Source organism: Ambystoma mexicanum, chromosome 8 (assembly GCF_040938575.1).
Source record: "Ambystoma mexicanum isolate Mex_15411 chromosome 8, UKY_AmexF1_1, whole genome shotgun sequence".
NCBI classification, from domain to species: domain Eukaryota; kingdom Metazoa; phylum Chordata; class Amphibia; order Caudata; family Ambystomatidae; genus Ambystoma; species Ambystoma mexicanum.
The window spans coordinates 1,313,383,449-1,313,403,798 of NC_090929.1; the positions used below are offsets into that span (position 1 = coordinate 1,313,383,449).

The 20,350-nt window shown below is 46.3% G+C and overlaps 1 protein-coding gene across 2 annotated transcripts in view; it reads right to left on the bottom strand.

Annotated features, from left to right (window-relative positions):
- Nucleotides 1-368: 368 nt before the first annotated feature.
- The window catches only part of PPP2R2D (protein phosphatase 2 regulatory subunit Bdelta), a 306,643-nt gene continuing 286,661 nt past the window's right edge, over nt 369-20,350 (bottom strand). Inside the window, exon 11 of one of the 2 annotated variants that reach the window (XM_069611440.1) lies at nt 369-2,245. In XM_069611440.1, coding sequence (XP_069467541.1) covers nt 1,966-2,245 — 280 coding nt within the window. In that variant the 3' untranslated portion in view covers nt 369-1,965. The remainder of the gene's footprint in view (nt 2,246-20,350) is intronic. The other variant, XM_069611441.1, reaches the window with a different exon arrangement.

Below are 20,350 nucleotides of genomic sequence, written 5' to 3' on the forward strand. Positions count from 1 at the left end.
AAACATTTGCCTGTTTGAGATGAGAATTCTCTATTAACAAATGCATTGGAAATAATCTGTAATAAAATATATGTTTCGTATTTCTTTGTCTTGGTCATTGCTTGCAATTTACCATATTATAGGTTATGATTCTGAGCCTGAATTAGAAGCAGAGTGTTCCTACCGGGTTGCTATTGGTGGGGGGGGGGGGAAGTTAGGTGGCTTTCCATATCCAGGAATAGGAAGTGGTGGCATTTGAAGTTGTGTTTGTATATTTGTAATGCTAGTACCATAGTTTATAACAGGTAAACATTTTTTTTAATTAATTTTTTGGAAAATGTAAAAATAATTCTAACATTTCGGTATATGAAGGAACAATACAATATCAAGACAGGTAACCACATTTAAAATTTATTAACCTTTTTGGTCAAAATAATTAAACAAGTATATACAATCCCAATGTATTAACTCTAATATTTATTTTGGGAACATAGCCAAAATGTTAATGCTTACTGGTCAAAGTGTTCCACAATTCAATATTTGTAAATAGTAGTCATAACCAATATACAGTATAAGAGGACTTTTGTTAACTCAACTAAATGTTCAAAACCTCGAAGCTTAGTATTTACTAGTTTCATGTGAACAAGAGTAGCACTCTAAGGACATTAATTGGAGGTGGGTACATCTTTCCTTCTTGCATATCATTTACAATTTGAATATCATCATAGTATTGTTTATTCTATTAATAGTGAAGTGTATCAAAACACTTCATATAGGAGGTAAAACAACTTCATTTTTAATGATCGTTTAACAAATTAGCACTGTGATGAAATCCTTCTACTGATACACTAATAAGTGTTTGTGTCAGGAATCCAGAAACAGTTAAAATATACATGTTTGTCAAATATGTTGATTGTTTGGCATAATCAAGTTAAAATGTAATGTACTGGCCGGAATCGCAATGTTAAATTTAACATGCATATTTCCATTACGCCAAATTTTAAACATGTTTGAAAACAAAAATGTGGTAAAAAATGTAATAAAAATATTTTAAAAAATAATGCACCTATGGTAGGTCACTGTCCGATTGAGTGTCTCAGGGATCTTTTAATAATAAACCAACCAAGCTCTTGGATGTTTAGGATTTCCCTTTCTTTACTAGTTGGTTTTGTACGATTAAGTCTGAAAATGTCAATACAAATATTTATGATCTTTTACTTCAGCATTTGATTTTTTTTTTGTTTTTACGGGAAAACAATACAAAAACATATGGCAGTACTGTGAAAAGTAATTCTAAATTTTGAACTTTAGCATATCACATAAAAATAGTTTTAGCATCATGCTGTCAAAATAGGTTTCTGGTTGTCAGTTCTCACCATGAGAATCATTTTGCACCATTTCAATACATGCACAAAAGAAAATGGAAAAATACATTGTCTGATTTAAAAACATTTATAGTTTGTTAATTTTATTAGGTGGTACACCAGAGGGTGTGATAATTGTCAGAGTAAATACACATGAAAACCCTTCTTACTGACCCACCCAAGACCTACCTTAGTGCTCAAAGGTAAAAACACCTAAGCCTGACTAAAGGCATGAGGAGGAATGTACACATTATATTTTCTGGAAGGCCAACATTTTATAGTACAGAGGAAAAAAATAAGTGTTATGATATTTGCTTGGGTTTTAATCTTTTTGGCCTATAAACGGAAACAAGACGCAGTCAAAATAAATATGCCTTGAATTGTGCCCATTATTAAGTAATGTCCATCAATTCAGTTTCTGGTGGGCTTCACTTAGAACATTGAAACCTGTGTCCATGCCACTTTATGTTGAAGGCAGACCAATGCCATGAACTCAAAACAAGGCAAGTGTTTCTCCTTTTTTCTGTAAAGGGAAGAAAGTGCATCAATGTTCTTACTGGGAGGACATCGAGGCCTTTTTGTAAACCACAAGGCTTAACTATTGTTCTCAAATAGGCCATGTCTAGTTAATTTTATCCTGGAATATATATAAGTTATTTGTGGCAGCCACAGCAATGATATTCTCCTTGGGATGCCATGCTGTATGCAGTATTTTCTTGTTGAAGTCCAGACTGTCAACACTGATCTCATCTTTCTTTCTCTTTCCACCTGTACACACTTTCCTTGGCTTCAGGATGGCACGTGGTTTGCTGCTCTCCCTTGATGCTTCCAATGTAATATCTCTCCTTGTAGAACGGTCAAACATCCTAAAGAAGTTGTTGTACGATCCAGTCATTATTGCACTGTTTAAAAGCAAAAACAAAAGTATTATTTATGAATTTTTTAAAATCTCACTGAAGCAATATACTTCTACAATACTTAAAAGGAATATTTCTCTTGACAGTACATTCATAGAAAATGAATGGGGACAAAACGTGTGATGTTGAAGATGAACAAGTTACTTAACAACTGGTAATGTACTTTCAATTTGATGTTCCTCCAACGTATTCCACATATTTGACATGTATTGTCCACAGCTGTGCACTTCGGAAACTTTTTCGGCAGAGGGCGTCCTGCGTCAATGGTGTCGGGTAAATGTCCCTGGAAGGCCTACGTCGAGGGCGACGTCACCGGGTGTTAAATAGGACGCATGGCGCCCGTAGCCTCAGTTTATGTTTTTTTCCCTCAGAACGTGTGGCACCAATCCAATGCCTGAAGGACTGCACATAGCCTTGCAGAAACGTAAGCTGCAATCGAATAGGAAATTCTCCAGACGGGCAGGCTGGGAGGGCGAGTCCTTCAACGTATTCCACAACTTTGACAGACTCCCAAAGCAGTACCAGAAAAATGGGGGAGGGAAAGGAATTTAGAATATCCAATCAGATGGAGGAATAAAGAACCGCCTTACCAAAGGCCATATCTTGGCCACGGATTGTATCCAGGGAGTATTGTTTAACAAAGGTGTGGATAGAAGCCCACGTGACTGCATCACAAATATTCCTAATAGGAATTCCCCATTGGAGGGCGGTGGAAGTAGCCACGCCCCTGGTGGAAAGAGCTTGCAACCCTTCAGGAGGGTCCTTACACGCCAATCGGTAACACTCAGTAATGGGTGAGGATAATCCACCTGGACAAGGTCTGACTGGTAACAGCCTGGCCCAATCAGGGTCCAGCATATCCCACAAAGAGTTGATCGTCCACTCTGACCCTGGACATCCTAGAAATATAAAAGCTCAGAGCTCTCCTAGGATCCAACCTATGGAGTCGCTCTGCTCTTCCTTACCAGGATGAGGAGGAGGATAGAAAGAAGGAAGAACCACTTTTTGGCTCAAATGAAATTCAGAAACTACCTTAGGTAGAAAGGAAGGACGTATCCGTAGTACAACCCTGTCCTTTTGGAACACAGTAAAGGGCGGCTTAGATGAAAGTGCCTGCAATTCACTCACTCTGCGAGCGGAAGTAACCGCAACCAAGAACACTGTCTTGAAAGACAATTTCAACGGACAAGCTTGCAAATGTTCAAATGGAGCACCCATTAGAAATTTAAAAACCAAATCCCAAACCGGCACCTGGAAAGGGGACGGCGGGAACACATTAGTCAGTCCATTAAGAAATTGAGAAACCAAAAGGAATCTTAAAGTAAGAACAATCTTCAGATGAGCGCTTAAATATAGACAGTGCCGCAGGGAACCTTTAATGGTACCAACACGAAGGCCCCTGTGGGTCAAAGAAAGTAAAAAAGACAAAACCATAGGAATGGAACACTGAAAAGGATCAACATTTTGTCCTATGCACCAGTCGCAAAACTTACGCCAACGGCACAGGGATTTTGTTGCTGGCTTTCTGGCCGAAAGCAACACCTTCATCACACCATCCGGGAGGTCCCAATCCTTATGTCTCAACCTTTCAGATACCAAGCGTGAAGGTTGAGAGTCCTGACCTCTGGATGGAGAACCTGAGCCACTTCTCGCGAGAGCAGATCCTCTTGGTTGGGAAGACGGCGTGGAGGGTAGATGGACATATCTAGATGGTCCGGATACCACGCTCTCCTTGCCCAATCTGCAGCAGTAAGGATTATGTGGGACCCGAACCTACGTAACACGAGGAATGACTGGGACTGGAGGAAACGCGTATGGCAGTGGGAATGACCAGTCCACCACAAACTCGTCTCCTAAGGCTCCTCTCGGAGGAAATTCCCTTGAGCAAAATCGTTTGCACTTCCGGTTGGCACTGGTAGTGAAGTGATCCACTTGGGGGGTTCCCCAAAGGGCAAAGATCTCCAGAAGGACTTCCTGAGCCAACTGCCACTCGTGAGAGATCGTGCTCTGCCTGCTTAGAGCGTCCGCCGCTGCATTTTCATCACCTGCAAGATGAACCGCCGAGAGCGAAATTCCGTGCTGGATGGCCCAGAACCGGAGCTGCATCGCCTCTCTGCACCCCCCGCCCCCATTTCTTTTGTTGAGGTAATGCATGGCCACTGTGTTGTCCGTCATGATCAGGACACTTCCCCAGCACAGACGGCAGAAAAGCAGGTTGATGTGGAATTTGGACTCCGACAGACCAACGAACGCTGGCGGTCAAGGCGTTAGCATGAGCGCCCCATCCTGTGAGGGAAGCATCCGTCACGACAGTCACCTCCAGCCATGGTTGCCAAAACAGCTCCCCATTCATCAGGTTCCCTTCATTGGCCCACCACAGAAGATCCTGGGAGACCGAAGTGGAATCTGAACGGGATCCAACATCTTGCCTGAGAACTACGACCACTGCATCTGGAGGACACATTGCAGGGATCTCATTCTCAGCCTGGCCTCAGAAAAAAATGCAGGCTGCCATGAGGCCGAGCAACCTTGAGAATTCGAAAGTCGGGAGACTCTGGGCACGTTGAAACTTGTCCATCATCTGTACAATGTGATGCGCCCTCACCTTGGGAGGCGAGCACTTCCTAAAGGACGTGTCCAACACAGCCGCGATGTACTGGAGCTGTTGGGAAGGTGTCAGATGCGACTTCTTGAAATTGAGTGAGAAGCCCAGCCTGTGGAGGGAGCGGCCGGTGAGACCGAGGTGAGCTAATGCTTGCTCGGGAGAGCGCCCACGGATCAGCCAGTCGTCCAGGTAGGGGTAGACGTGAATCCCCAACCCCCCCCTCGCCTGAGATACGCTGCTGCAACCACCACCACCATTAGCTTGGTGAAGACCCTCGGACAGAGGTCAATCCAAATGGCAGGACCCGAAACTGAAAGTGCAAGTCGCCAGCCGCGAACTACTTTCTGTGCTTGGGATGAATCAGGACAGGAAAGTAAGCATCCTGTAGGTCCAGAGACACCAACCAATCCTGAAGTTGAAGGGCCTGGAGGACTTAAAGAGTGACCATCTTGAACTTGTCCTTCCTGAGAAGTTTGTTCAACCAACGCAAGTCCAGAGTGGGTCTCAATCCCCAGTCTTTCTTCGGGATCAAAAAATAAGGGGAATACCAACCCTTGTTCCTCTCTGCTACAGGCAACAGTTCTATAGGGTCTTTCTCTAGCAGGGTCAAGATGTCCCGCACAAGGAGCGGATCCGGAAGCTTCAAAGAGAGATTCCCCGGTGGATTGTCGTGAGCCCGCTTTAGGAAGAGAAGGGTAGGCAGTAGCCGTGGGTGATTGTATCCAGAACCCACGCATCCGAAGCAATGGCTCGCCACGCTTCGAGATGCTGAGAGTCTGCCCCCAACCGTCGAACCATGGGACATGGGACATGGCCTCATGACAGTTTTGGAACGGCTGCAGCAGTGCCTGCAGGCAAATGTTAATGTTAAAGGACATTTGTACCGCGCACTATCACCACCGGAGTGGGCCATTGACGCTCTGGCGGCTCTGAAAGAGGAGGGGGGGGGGGTTGAGTTAGTGGGAGGAAGCAGGAAAAGTGCAAGAGAGCAGTGATGTGCTGTTGGCGGCCTCAGCCCGGTGGGTCCGTTGGCTGGGCCTAGGGTGTTTACAGCCGGTAGTCGTCATGTACTGTTGTGCAAGACTATGTGTGTTTTTGTTTTGTTGTTGCAATGTAGTGAAGTTTGTGCGGTTTGTTGTGCTGTAGGTTTTGGTTGTGTTTGGTTTGAGCGGAATTGGCACCTCTATTTCCTCGACCACCACGGGTACTTTTACGTTGACCCCTTTGACTGGCAGCTGCTCTCGTTCTACCAAAGGAGGAATAGTAATTAAAAGAACCTCCCCTCCATTGCTGTCCCCTAGGATAAAAAGGCAGAGGTTGACGCACGGCTGCGCTTAAAGATTTTGCCGCAGCTTTTGAGGTCTGCAACCTCTCAAGGCTCTCGTCAGCCTTGCTGCTAAACAAATGTGCGCCATCAAAGGGCATGTTCAAAAGATGGGCTTGCACATCCGGAGCAAAACCAGACTTCCGCAACCACGCAAATCTGCGTATAACGGAGCTCGCAGCCATGGAACGGCTAACACAGTTCAGCCGTGTCCAAACGTGACTGAAGGGATTCAAAAATGGCATCCTTGCCATCTTGCACAAGAGCAAGGAACCCATCCCTTTCTTCCCACTCAGGAATATGCTCAGCTGCAAGAGAAACAGTTCCACAGAGTGTGTGAAAATCTTGCCAAGGCACAAGTGGAGTTGGCTGATTTCAGCACCATACTCCCCGCAGAAAACACCTTGCGTGCCCAACCGTCGAATCGTTTGTCGTCCCTATTAGGAGGGATGGTAGGGTACGCCGCCTGCCTCGAGGTGGCCGTAGCCGCCTGAACCATCAAACTCTCGGGAGTGGGGTGAGTGGATCGGTATCTGGGGTCGCTACCGGACGGGCAGTATTTCTTGGTTAACGATTTGTTAACAGCCCGAAGAGATTCCTGTGACTGCCAAGCAGCGACCACCCTTTTCTGTAAGGTTAGATGAAAAGGTAACACCAGGTCAGAGGACTGACCTTGATCTAAAATGTCAGTGAGATCATCTTGCACAAAATCTTTAGGAAGACTGGACCAGGCCAGATACTCAGAGACCCTAGCCATGAGTCTCCTGTAGGACGACTCGGCTTGAGCCCCAGGCTTAGGCCTGCCAAATTCCACTTCCGGAGAAGTGTCCAGGCTACTAGCGTCATGAAGAGTTTATCTCAACTCTTCCAGTTGGCTATCCCCTGAAAAGACAGGAGCTTCAACAGGCTCAACAGGGTCAAGATCAAAATCTGCCCTCTCCTCCTCATAGATGTCATCCAGAGGGAGGAAAAAGTCCTGTCTCGGAACAGCCGAGGGCCTGGAGTCCATAACAGACTTGGAAGTAGCCTTACTAGGAGGACCCACAGCAGTAGGGATCTCAGACTGTACATTTCGGCCAAAAGGCCTCAGAGTCATCAAGGGCACCGATGGCTTTGGCGTCGAAGGTCTCGGCATCGACACTGGCGCCATGGGCTGATACGAAGGCAAAGCTTTGATGTCAGTATCCCACAAACAGCACAGACCAAGTCGATGCCGACCTCGAGCCCTTGCAGGTTTCTGCAGTCTCGCTGCGGATGAGGACCGAGACCTGGAAGCACGTCTCTTGCGACCATCCTGAGCCTTGTCCAAACGGGACCTCAAAGGTTCCCGATGAGGATTGCAACAAGGACCCGAGCCCAAAGGCGTGCGAGCCACGGATCGAGACCGTTCCTTGCCAGCTTTGTCAGAAGGCACAGACGGAACTGTGCTCTGCGATTGGAAACTAACCAACATCTGCTCCTGAAAAGCAGCCCATTCCTCCGGGGTCGAGGACTTAGTTGGGCAAGCCACATTGCTCACGGTGCCATCCTCCGAGGAGGACGAGGAAGGTGATGGCGCTTCCTAGAACGCCAAGATGAAGAATGGCGGGAACCACTCCGGGACCGAGACCCCCGGGACACCTTCCGACGCGGAGAGTCACCCCTAGAATCATCGGTGGACTTGGATATTTTATGAGACTTACTGGGTTTTGAACCCCTACCTACCTGAAGCTTCCCCTTACATTTCCGCAAGGCCTTAGCAGTCAGCGACTGGAATTTGGAACAGTCGTCGGGGTTGTGACTCTCGCCCAAGCACCAAAAACAAATGCGATGCGGGTCGGTGATCAAGATTTTAGACTAGCAGTCTCGGCAGGTCTTGAAGCCAGACTGCGCAGTCGCAGGGGTCGAAGAGGAATACATTCTCATGAAGAATACACGAGGTGCACAGAGTTCTGGAAGCAAACATGTTTGCGGAAAAAACGGAACTGAGGCTACGGGCACTGTGCATTTTATTAATAACATCCGGTGACGTCGCCCTCGACGGAGGCCTTCGTTTGACATCGACCCGACGCAGGACGCCCTCTGGCCAAAAACTTTCCGAAGTGCACAGCTGTGGACATTACATGTCAAAGATGTGGAATACGTTGGAGGACACAATCCATTCGAATGAAAGATTTCAAGTTAAGACCAGCAAAGAGTATGAGGAATTGACGAACGCAAGTGAACAATTACTTGATGCAACAATATGTAAACTGAATTATTAATAGAATCACATGCCTCAGAATTTATGCCGGCAGCACCAAAGGGCAGCGGCTACATGACAAAGTCCTTTATGTCTTACACAACATCACTCCCAGTATTGCTGGTTACCTACTGACCACCAGGCTACTGCTCTATGGTTTCCTTGACAAGTGCATTGGCTTGATGACAGTGCTATCCCGGACAAATAGATAAATCTTCCTGGTGGACTCCACTGTAGATCAATAAGGCAACAAGCAAATTACTTATTAAACAGGTCTCACCTAAGATTCTAACAAGAGGTGCGAGGTCCCATCAACAAAGACTCCTACACCCGTGATGTCATTTTTAATCCTGGTTCCTTTGTTATTGAAATCCCCCTTATCACACAATTCTGGAAAGACCCCAACCTCCTTGCCAGAAACAAGGCTGAGTTTATCAAAAGTCCATCTAGCAATGCAAGAAATGTTTACTGACATAGACCTACCGTAGAGCATTGCAGGTGATATCAAGACATTAATGCCGGCGGTGCAGTCCATGTGGCCGCCCTCCTGATGATGCCCCATGCAAAGTATCACTGGAAGGAGACCACAGTAGCCTTCGCTCATATTGCGTGAGTGTGCATGTGCTTATGGGGTGTCCGCTTTTCGAAGGAGTAAATGATTTATGGCCTAAACAAGCCATCTTGCTATTGTGGCCTTGGATGCTTGGGTTCCTGGATTTGGACCCCGAAAGGAAACAAAACAGGTGTTGGATTTCTTGAACTGCTTAGTTCTGAGTATGTAGAACTTGAGGGCCCTGCAGACATCCAACAAGTGCAGCACAGTATCTGCTGAATGGGGGTCTGGAAAGACGGTTGGAAGCACCATCTCTTCATTAAGGGAGGAGAAAACTACTTTAGGCAAAAGGGCTGGGTGCGTACGGAGGACAAGGATCGGATGCTGGCCGCTACGGGGCTATAAAGAGGAGTTTGGTGGCTGCAGATGTCCTGATCTTGGCTAGGACCCTCCGTACCAGGGGAACAGGAGGAAACGCATACAGAAACGTCAGAAAGTCCCCTCACCTACTCTATTGCTCTCCACCCAAAAACCCTTATCCTACCCCACAACAGGAGGTGTAGAGAGAGCACTTTCAGTTGAATGGAGTCACAAACAGTTTCATGTCTCGGGAGGATAGCTCAGGGGCAGCATGCTCGCCTTGGAAGCAAGACGACACGGAGCAACCGGTTCGATCCCCAGATCCGTGCTTAGAAACCTCTGGGTATTAAGCACGTCATGTCATCACAGGGAATATCCAAGCCAGATGGGTTGTAATGCTGAAGGATTGACCTCCCACTTGTGGGTCGAGTGCTGCAGTCTGCTTACGAGACATCTTGGAACCGCAGTCCTGGCACTTCTTGAAACCCGGCTGCGGGGTAGAAGATGAAGACATCAGGAAATCTTAAAAAACAAACTGGTTCGAAGAACCGATAGAAGAACCGAGGCGCGCAGAGATCTCCAAAGTGAACACGTTTGCGGAGAAAACGGAACTGAGGCTACGGGCGTCGTGCATCCTACTTATAACATCTGGTGACGTCGGCTCCACGGAGACCCTCGAGGAGAGCGTATCGACGCAGAACATTTTCCAAAGCAGCACAGCTGTGGTGATTACCTTTCAGATATGGAATACGTCGGAGGAACCAATCCCTTCGAAACAGTGACAGCAGTGCGCTGCCTGACCAAGCGAGAGGATCGAGTTGGTAAAAGTCCTGTCGGCATGCCAGACAAGCCGCAAGAACAAACCTGAGGCAGTCTGTACATGGAAGATGTCCACAATCAGAGAACCGAAGGAAGACGGTGGTGGCATAAAAGGGAAACCAGGAGAATCACCTTTTTTGTAAGATACTGCAGAGACACAACAAATCATGCCATAAACCATGGGAAAGAGAAACCAGGGAACCATCCTGACCGAATACTGGAAAGAAGAAAGGTAGGCCAATCTGGTGACTCAGACCCCACAACACTACAGGTAAAGGTGAAAGTGGGACACCCGGGGGGGGGGGGGGGGGGTCAAGGTGTAGAGAATCGCGCAGGGAAGTGGCAAAGATATCAGAGGCGTAAAAATCCTTCTGAAACCCTGCACACCTGTCCCAGTCGTTCGAAAGAGTACCAAAAGTGTGGGAGTCACATAGGAGCTCATTGTCCAAGAGAAGACCAAGAGACAGAATAAGCAAGAGTCACACAGAGATTGTATCTACATTTCGCCATGTGAAGAGAACGAGTCTGACAAGTGAAGAGAACAAGTATACAAGGGCCTGGGAAGATCTCTTGAAGGAACTGAAAAAGCTATTAGAAGTAATGGCAGGAGACTATTTGAAGATAATTTATTGAAAGGTACTGTGCTGAAAAGCATCCCAGGAGAAGGGAGTAATTTTGTGGTCTTTTGTTGTTTTTGCCTTAGTGGTAGGGCTAGAGTAGCTTAGCTTTTTGGATGCAGGACAGACTATTTACTTTGGATTTTATGACTAGCATCCTAGTTTAGTTACGTTAGGTAGATAAACCCTTCGGAAAGATGGGAATTTTTTAAATTATTTAAATAAAATCTTTTTGAACATGGCACACAATTGTCAGTTTCCTTCTGACTTGCTGTTAGATAAGATTTTCATTTTTATGCTAAATCTCCCACACCTGCGAGACCTGTTTGGGGAGCTTTCCTAAAGTCCTAGTGGTAGTAAGACTTTAGTAAGCTATCCGAGTCGTTTGTAGATCTCCAACTCTTAGTATCAGTGTGTACTATCTCAGGACATTGGCAGAGTGGCAGAGCAGTCATGCTTATCTTAAGAGGAAGGTGTGAGCTGTAGTTAAGTACACTAAACCATAGATATGCACACCAAAGATACTCTTAAACTTATAATTTATATACAGTTTTATATACACACACACACCAGAATCACTTTAAATACGTTAGATGCTTACACTAGAACATGAGAATACACTTCAAATGGCACTTTCACTTTTGCGTTTGTTCGCGGTTACTTTTGGAGCAACGTTAGAAAGGGAAAAGACAATATTATTGTATTAACGGTTATTACGCGCACCTGCAGATTCTAGCAGTTCATACGGTAATGCACTTACTCTGCAAACACAGAAAATGGTTAGTTAGTGTAACATTAGCCTGGTTCAAGGTTCTAGAGAAGGTTTCTTTGCCCAGTAAGTCTTTTAAGTCCCAAAACGCAACCCTAGCTAAAGGCAATTCGGAGAGGGCTCAAGTCGAGACAAGAAGCAGAATACAAAGAGTTCCCGCGGTTTTCTTCCAGTCTGTAGTGTTATAGAAGCAGCTGCTTAACAACAAGCGAGACCTTGTAAAGGACTCGATGGAGGGATACAAGCAGCAGCTTGAGTCGGAGGTAAGAGGGGTGCCCCTGGACACCTAGGTGCACTACACCGCTCTGGAGCGACATCTTGGAATCGGGTAAGCAATACCTTTTTCTCCACAGTACCATAAGTTCACTCTGTGGTTTTGGTGCTTTTTCTGCAGCACCAACAAAAGGACATGGATCGCCCCGGACAACCTGCTTTGCTTACTCCAGTGCCATGTTTGATGAGGGGGTCTGGGTGAGTTGGATCGGATCTCTGAAGTGTCCATGCGGGTTCAGCAAAGATTTGGATGTATTCGGCCTTTCCACCACAATGCACTCGAAATGGGCAGCAGGTCTCCTGGTATTGGGGTTGTGCAGCTCTGGAAACTCGTAGGACCTCGGGAGATGGCTCAATTCAAAGTTCCCATTAGCCAAAGGAAAGTAGTCGTCCTCTTCAGAGCACCTCTGTCGCACAGAAAACAGGGTCAGGACAGCAGTGGTTGCTTCACGGTGTTGCAAAGGGTCTGCAGGCGTCTCTGGTCATTTACTTCTTTGGTTACTTCAGCTTCCAGTGGTCAACTTGCTTTTCACTCCAGAAGCCTTGCCTTTTATACAGTTCCAATACATACTCTCTGCAAATTCCCTCAGCATTTTACAGAAAGGGGCGTTTGGCTCTTCAATCAAAGTTAGAGAGTTTGTTAGGAAATCACTTGTAGGGTCACAAGCTGTTAAGCATGTGCAAAGAGAGTTGGAATCAACACAACAGGTAAGCCACTGCAGTTACCAACTGAGCAAAGCCCAGCTAAAAGGCAATGAGGTAAGTACCCCAAGACTAAAGAGTACCTGTTTTGAAGAAGAGTGGTCCAGCTGGATTCTGTCCTGCTACAAAGGTGCAGACCCCGTGTTTGAGCCTCAGTCGTGGGGACAAGAGGGAGGACGTCTGGAGGGCTCCTGTGGTGGTACTGGGCAGGTCGTCAGCAGCTACGGCCTCTTTTCGGTTCAACGGCACTTTGTGGTTTCATTGCTTAGCAAACTGCACCGTCGCGTATCTCTGATACCGGTTGGGCTTCCTTCACTCCTTGGGTCCTGCACTCTGGTGAGGGGACTCGAGCTCTGGTCGTCCTGCTCCTTGAGAGTCCTTGGGAGACTCCTGGAGCTTCTAGCGGATTTCAGACGTTGCACTCGACTACGGATTGCTCGACCCCTGACATTCGGCTCTTGCAGCAGCAAAGTAGTACAGCCAGTGTGGGAAGAAGGTCCAGAGTTTGTCTCGGGGTTAGTTGGTCCCACTAACCCAAGGGAAGAAGTCATCCCTACCCGAGCTTCTCTGTCGAATTGAAAAAGGAGTTTCAGAACAGCAGCAGGGCTTCACTGGGCAATTCAAAGGTCCAGGAGGATGCGACGAGCTTCGTTCACCGTTTCTTCGTCAGGTGTTTCTCCCAGTGGCCGACTCTGCCTGTAGTCCCAAAACCCTCGCCTTTTAAGCAGTTTTCTACCATTCATACACAGCCTAGGCTGTCAATTACATAGCAGGGTGGCTGCCCTGAAAGGACAGCAGCCAATCAGGACTGGTTGCATTCAGGCATTCCTAGAGACAAAGGACAGGGGAGTTTCGGGAACCTCCCTCACATCCTGCCTTTCCAGACACACTGGAGCCTGAGGCGGGCTAAATCTCAAGAAGGACCTTTCCAACAAGAATTAAACATACAAAGTCCCAAATTTCAGCAAAAGTGCAGGGGGTCTCTAAGGTGGGAGGAATTTAGCACTAAACTGAAAATTCTCCATAACACTGAAGCTTGGTGGACTCTAACTGGACCTCCAGAGACACGATTTGAATCTTTGAAGTCCCCTCGCCAGAGTGCAGGACCAGAGTGCGAGGAGAATCCTACCGGCGACAACCGTCCTTCACCTGGTACCTTGAGAAGGATGCCAAATCCACAGATCCACGAGAAGCACTGAAGAATCCTTTGTTGGGAGCCTTTTCTGTCAACTGCTACTGTAAGTTCTTTTCTTCTTCGGTTATTTCGCCACCACGACTAAGAATCTAAAGACTGGGTACTGTGCTGCTACATTGTGAATGCGTCTGTCTGCAAGCTCTTCTTCACTGCTGAGGTACTGTGTAGGCTTGGGTAATACTTACCTAAAGTCTTGTGTCGATTATGCTCAGCTGACCGAGCGATTAGTGTGTTTGGGAGTTCGTCCATACAGTTTGCCCAGACCTAATGCTGGAACGCATCTAGGGAGCCTTCTACAAAGTCCCTGAACCCTTTCTACTAACACTGAAGTCTACATATACTTGTTGGATGAGAAATACTCTGAAACTCTGACTTAACTGCATCTGAGCCTCATTCTGACCTGCCTACCGTTGGCCACTAGACCCCGCCGCCCCCCTCTGCCTCTGAGATTTCTTCATGCCTTAGATTAGGGAAGGACTTTAAATGATAAGGCCTCCGACTTATAAATGTAACAAGTGTTATTTGCTAAAGGTGTTAGTGTTGTAACCATCTCTGAAATAGAATAAGTTACAAAGTTGTTACTTACCCGTGAGCTGCCATTCTGAAAAGTATAAAAGTTATTTACTTAACTTTGAACTGTGTTCCACTCTTCTGCAAAGTATCATTTGTATAATTGACTATTCCTGTAATAGAATACATGTAAATACATGTAAGGGTTTATGACCAATAGGGTTTTACTCACCTTGAATAGCTGGATGCAATCATAAACGTGTAGCCTGAGTTCTAACTTACCTTTGAACTGTATTCTGAAAAATAATAGTGGTGTAACTGTATCCATTCCCGACAGAAGATTAAGTTACATATGTTGCAAAGGGCTTACCTGTTGGGTAGTAGTGCAAGTGTACCAAATAACCAAGAGATCAAGCACATTGTGTTCAATAGTATGTACTTAGATATTCAGTCATCCAGAGCTCAAAATGGCCCTATCTAAATTTGAGGATGTAGAGGGGGCTGCGGACATTAAACTGACCATGGTATCTGAAGTTAGTAATCTATACATGAACTAAACAAAAATGTCCAGAGGTGTGCAGGGGATGGGAGTAGTGCAAGTGTGACCATTCTGAAATAGAATAACTTATTCAAGTGGCAAGGTAAACTTGTAACAGTGTTGGCATAACTATAGTATTCCTGAAACAGAATCACACCAGATTACAACCAAAAGGGTCTTCTTAACTTGAAACTGTCATTCTAAAAGTCTACTAATGTGGTTTTTACTCCCCATGAATAGCATTTTGCCATTCTAAATGTGTTATCACTAGGTTTTCCTCACCTTGAACTGCATACTGCTATTCTAAAGAAGGTGTATACTTTGGTTTTCTTACCCCAAGTATAGTATAGTGTTTTTTATAATTGTGTCTATGAATGATAATAGTACTTACCTTGCTAAAGAATTATTTCCCTGTGTATATAAAAAAAAGCCATTACTTTTACAATACTATTAATCAGTGTTTCTTTGGACCAGATGTATGCTATAATTTCCCTGTACCCATCTACAGACCTCTCTCCCTCCTATGATGAGCATGGCTGAACTGTCATTGCTACCATGATCTCACGGTGATAGGCCTTCGATTAAGAGCTGCAGTTTCTGTATTGCCTAAAGTATAGGCTGCTGCCAGACCGGTAATACCATTCCGCCTCCGTGATTGCCGGAATCACCGGGGCATTACAACCCCGGTGACCCGGTAATTCTGGAGGCGGAATTCAGTAAATCCCCATTCCCATGGAGTCCCTATGACAGAGCCGGTGTTTCCATGTCCGCCTGCAGGCGCGTGGTGTTACCTCTGCCAGGTCAGACCTGGTGGGAGTGACACCTCCCGCCTGCCGGACCGAATCAGCCGGTCCTGAAACCACAGTGGCGGCGGATTTACCGGCACTGTTATTTCCAGACCGGCAGGGTCATAATGAGGCCCATGGTTTTATAAAGCCACTGGGTGGACTGTAGAAAAACTATCCAAACAGGAATTAAAAGGTTAAGCAACACCAACAATATCAGGTCAGTACTTTTTTTTTTATTTAAAGACTTCCCTTTTCATATACGAGTACTTCAAAGTCAGACTGGAGGTAAAGCAGTCAACGCACAGAGGCAGAAAAGGCAAAGTTCCAGCGGATTCTTCAACAGCAAGTAAGTAATGGACTTTTGGTGGTCAAAAGGTTTACATGGACGTTGGGAAAGGCTCCCCATGCACAAGCGTTAGGCCTGGGCGAAATGTATGGGCGAACATCCAAACACCGGATTCAGCACTCCAGCAGCTAAGGAGCGACAGAATGACTCAAGGAATGTAGTACACAAGTCCCACAGTACCTGATGAGTTGTGAAGAGGATGCAGCTAGATTCTTTCATTGTGCAGCAGCCGTGGACTTATTCTCCTGTTCCCTGGTCATGGTGACAAATGGGAGGTACTCTGGAAGGGATGTCACAGTAGCTGTCGAGAGAAAGGACTCCCTGCAAAAGATTTTTCATAGTTTTGGTGCTTTTTTACAAGCTCCAAGGAGGAACGTTTACCGCCCTGTCAATCCGCCTCGATTCTTCGGTCCTGCACTCTGATGAGGGGCTTTGAGGGGGGGTTGGGGGGAGGGGATCTTGCCTCAGGAGGTCTAAAGGGAGCCCACCAAAGTTATGAGAGGGTTTGTTCATGGGAAGACGATGCACTACAATATGGTCAGAGTTCCTAGGGTATTGGCAGTTTGCAGGCCAGGAAAGTTACAGCTCATCATGGGCTGGCTCATCTTATGGCCAATTGGTCCCACCAGCCAAAGGGAAGGAGGAGTCCTCTTCAGAGCTCCTCTATTAGGAAACAGGCTGAGGACAGCAGTGGTCTCTTTACGGTTGCTGAAAGGGGCTGCAGGCATCTCTGGTAGTCTTCTTCAGTTTCAGTGGTGCACTTGCCTTCTGCCTCAGGACCCTCACCTTTTATCAGGAATTCACACTATTCTTTGCAAACTCTCCCTGTAGTTTACAGAAAGGGTCGGGTGTCTGTGCAATCAGGACATCCAGTCCCCAAGTGGGAACTGGTTTCTCTCAGGCACACCAGAAGACAAAGCATAGAGTCTCGGGCTCCTACCCTGTTTCTGGGCCTCACAGAAACTCTGTACCCTCGGCGAGCTTCACAGAGGATTCCCGTCTGTTAGAGAGATTTATGTGTAGGCTTCATCCCCTTTCCTAGTGAGACACCCCTCCCCCCAGAACTTTATGCTGGACTTCTGGAGCTTTTGCTTTACATTCTGAATGAGTGGAGCCTTTTTCCACTCATTCATTTTATGGGCTCTGCCTTTTGGAACTCTGTTCTCTGTGTTTTACCTTTACTACGGAGTCTACTTTCCTTCATCTGTCTTTCTAGGGATCTGAATTTACTATTGCAGCACACAGCTCCTTATGGGCAGTGTTGCTGGAAATCCTTTGGGTTCTCCTTTGAGCTTCTTTCTTTATCGTTATTACTGTTCAGAAGGATATCCCTTCTAAAACTTTATATTCTGAGAGATTGGCCACCTTATGTGGAGCAGCAAGGGAATACCTAGTATCCCTTTCTCTCTGCTCCTGTGACTTTTTACAGACAACCTTCTAGTTACAGCTGTGGGTGGTGGACATGTGCTACAAACTATTGTGCTTTTTTTTTTCCTTACTGCATACTGTATTCACAGCCCCGGTTGTGTTGAATACCGTCACCTAAGTAACTTGGTGGCTTCTTTCTTTTATCACCATTTCTATCGTAGTCATTCTTTATTAGCCCCCTGGGGGTGGGAGGGTATGGGGGCGGGGGAGGGAGTCTTGTGCGTTTTGCCTTTGGCGGGAACCCTTGGGTGTCCCCGGCTAGGCTCCAGTGTGCCTGGGAAGGCAGGAAGTGGGCGGAGGGGGTTCACTCCCCTGCTCTTAGTCTGCCTCAGTGCCTTAATGGAACCAGCTCCCACTAGGGGCCGGTGGCTGTCCTGATTGGACAGCCACCGGCCCCCCTTTCTGTAAATTGCTGAGAGATTGCAGAGGAGTGTGTACTGAAAATGAAAAAAAAGTTGATGTTCCCGAGGTGAAAGGCAAGTCGGCGACTGGAAACTGAAGTAACCGAAGAAGACGACCAGAGATGCCTGCAGACACCCTCCTAACACCATGAAGTGACTACTGCCGTCCTAACCCAGCTTTCTATGCAACGGACGACTCCTTCCCTTTGGCTGGTGGGACCAACCAGCCCCAAGACAAACTACACTCTGAGGCATCTCCTGAAGTGCTGTGGCTTTCCAGAGCTGCAAACCATGAATACCAGGAGACCTCCGACCCAATCGTACTGCATCGTCTTGCAAAGGCCGAATCCGCCCAAGTCTTTGCTGAGCTCTAGGTGTCCTTTGTTGGTGCAGCAGAAAAGGCACCAAAACCGCTAACTGACGAGAGAAGCCGAAGAAATCCATGCCAGGGATCCTTCCTCAAGACTGCTGCTGAGAAATCCTGATCAGAATCCAGTCTTTCGTCACCAGACCGAGGAATCCGGAGACTGGGTCCAGCGCTGCTATCCAGAGGAGAATCCAGCCACAAACATTTCTTCTAACTTAAGGTACTGTGTTGAGAAATGGTATTGCTTACCTTAATCCAAGAAGTCACTCCAGACCGTGTAGTGCACGTAGAGGTGTCCACTATTACCTCTGACCCAAGCTGCCAACTTGTGCCCTTTTTTCGAGCCCTTTAACAGGGTCTCCACCGTTGTTATTCTTCTAATATCCTTACCTAGAGACTGAAAGTATTCACAGGAACATGTTCTGTTCTGCTGCTTTGTGAGACTTTGAGCCCTCTCCAAACTGACTTGTGTGTATAGTTAGGGAATCCGACTTTTAAAGTGTTAACATGTGCTAAAACTGCCTCTAGACCCTTAAGCTCTGTTACTGCTCGACTAACCAACTGTTTTCCTTCCTAAAATACTTTATCTTATGTGATTTTGCTAACTAAATACAATTACTGTATATCTCTGTGTGTGGGTGAGTGCACGTTATTACAGATAGTATGGTAGTTCGAGTCAAAGTAACAATTGTAACTGCGAGCAATAACCAACTAAGTAGTGGCCTTTGAAAAGTATCAAATTATTTCTATGTATGTTGGTGTAATTATCCAAGCATTTTAGGAACATTCCTTGTGTAAATATAGTAAATCTATATTTGAATATACATATGTGTTTCTTTGATCTGCTTTACTAACCGGGTTCAGTGCACTTAACTACAGCTCACTTCTTCCTCCTGTGATAAGCCTGACTGCTCTGCCACTCCAAGGTTCCATGAGTAGTACAGACTGACACTAAGAGGTGGGGCCCTGTATACCGTCGGGATAGTTTTATGAAGTCTTACTTTAAGTGGACTTTAGGAAGACACCTCTAACACCGCAGAAGACAAAACTCAAGCCAGGACCTTCCCCACCCTGAATGGTAGAAGGACCAAGAAAGGACAAAAACTCAATGACTGGCGATAAAGAAGCCATCATTTTGGGCTAATGATGACCGTTCTGTGCATAACTGCAGCTGTGAAGACAGCCTGCGAGTAAAAACGGCACAAATCTAGGTAGAACATGTCCACTGCCACCAGCCATAAATGTAAGCCTGTCACTGTAACCAAAATGTTACAGGAGCAGTGACAAATGAAATACAAGGTAACCTCTGTTAGGGAGAATTCGCATAAATGTGCCAATTCCCTTCACCTTGGAGACCCCCAGCAACTTTGCTGGATTTTGAGGACTTGATTTCTTTTACCTGGAGAGAGTGTGAGCCTTTTTTCCCACACTCTTATGTATTTTGAATGTGTTTAACTCTTGTGTTTTCTTTGGTTATGGAGTTTTAGACAACTCCATATTCATCTACTTCTCATTTGTGTCACACAACACCCTCAGTGCAGTGACACAGAGAAGCCTTTTAGGCTGCCCCAATGTTTAAATACCTTCTCTGGGATAAACTACTGTTTCCCAGAGAAACTAAAGTGAAATTGACTTCACTAGTCTTTTCAAATTCCTACTCCAAGCACACCCTATTTTACAATAGAGTGCTGGAGGGGTTACCTAGTATCCCCTATGTCTAGAAACTCATGTAGCAGTCAAACGCTACTCAGTCTTCTTTTTTCGCCATTTCTTTTTGGAAAGGTCCTTCTAGAGTTTGTCTCTGCGTGCCAAACCAGGTTTGGTCTCTTTTTTCCTATGCCTTTGGCGGGCTTCAGGACTGAAGACCGCCTCTGGGGCCCAAGTGTCCGGAGTGGGCAGGAAGTGCGAGAGGTGCCCGAAATTCCCTGTGCTTAGTCTCCTAGGAGACCCAAATGCACTCTGGTGTGATTTAGCTGGCTGACCGTCCGGCAAAGACGGCCACTCTGCTGGGTGAGTGGCAGCAAGGCTGGAATGAATGGGAGAAAACACTGAATAAAAGGCGAGTATCTTTGCCTTCCAAGCCGAGTCGACCACTGGAACGAAAGAACCGAAGACGAGCTTGAAGAGGATGGCTGCTGCAACTCATGGACCGTTGGTTTGCCCAGTGAAGCCCTACTGCGGCGCCAAATCGCCAAGTTCATCTGCAAGGATGACTTCTCCCTTTGAGTTGGTGGGACCAATCAACTCAACACGAAACCACCTGGATACCATTCT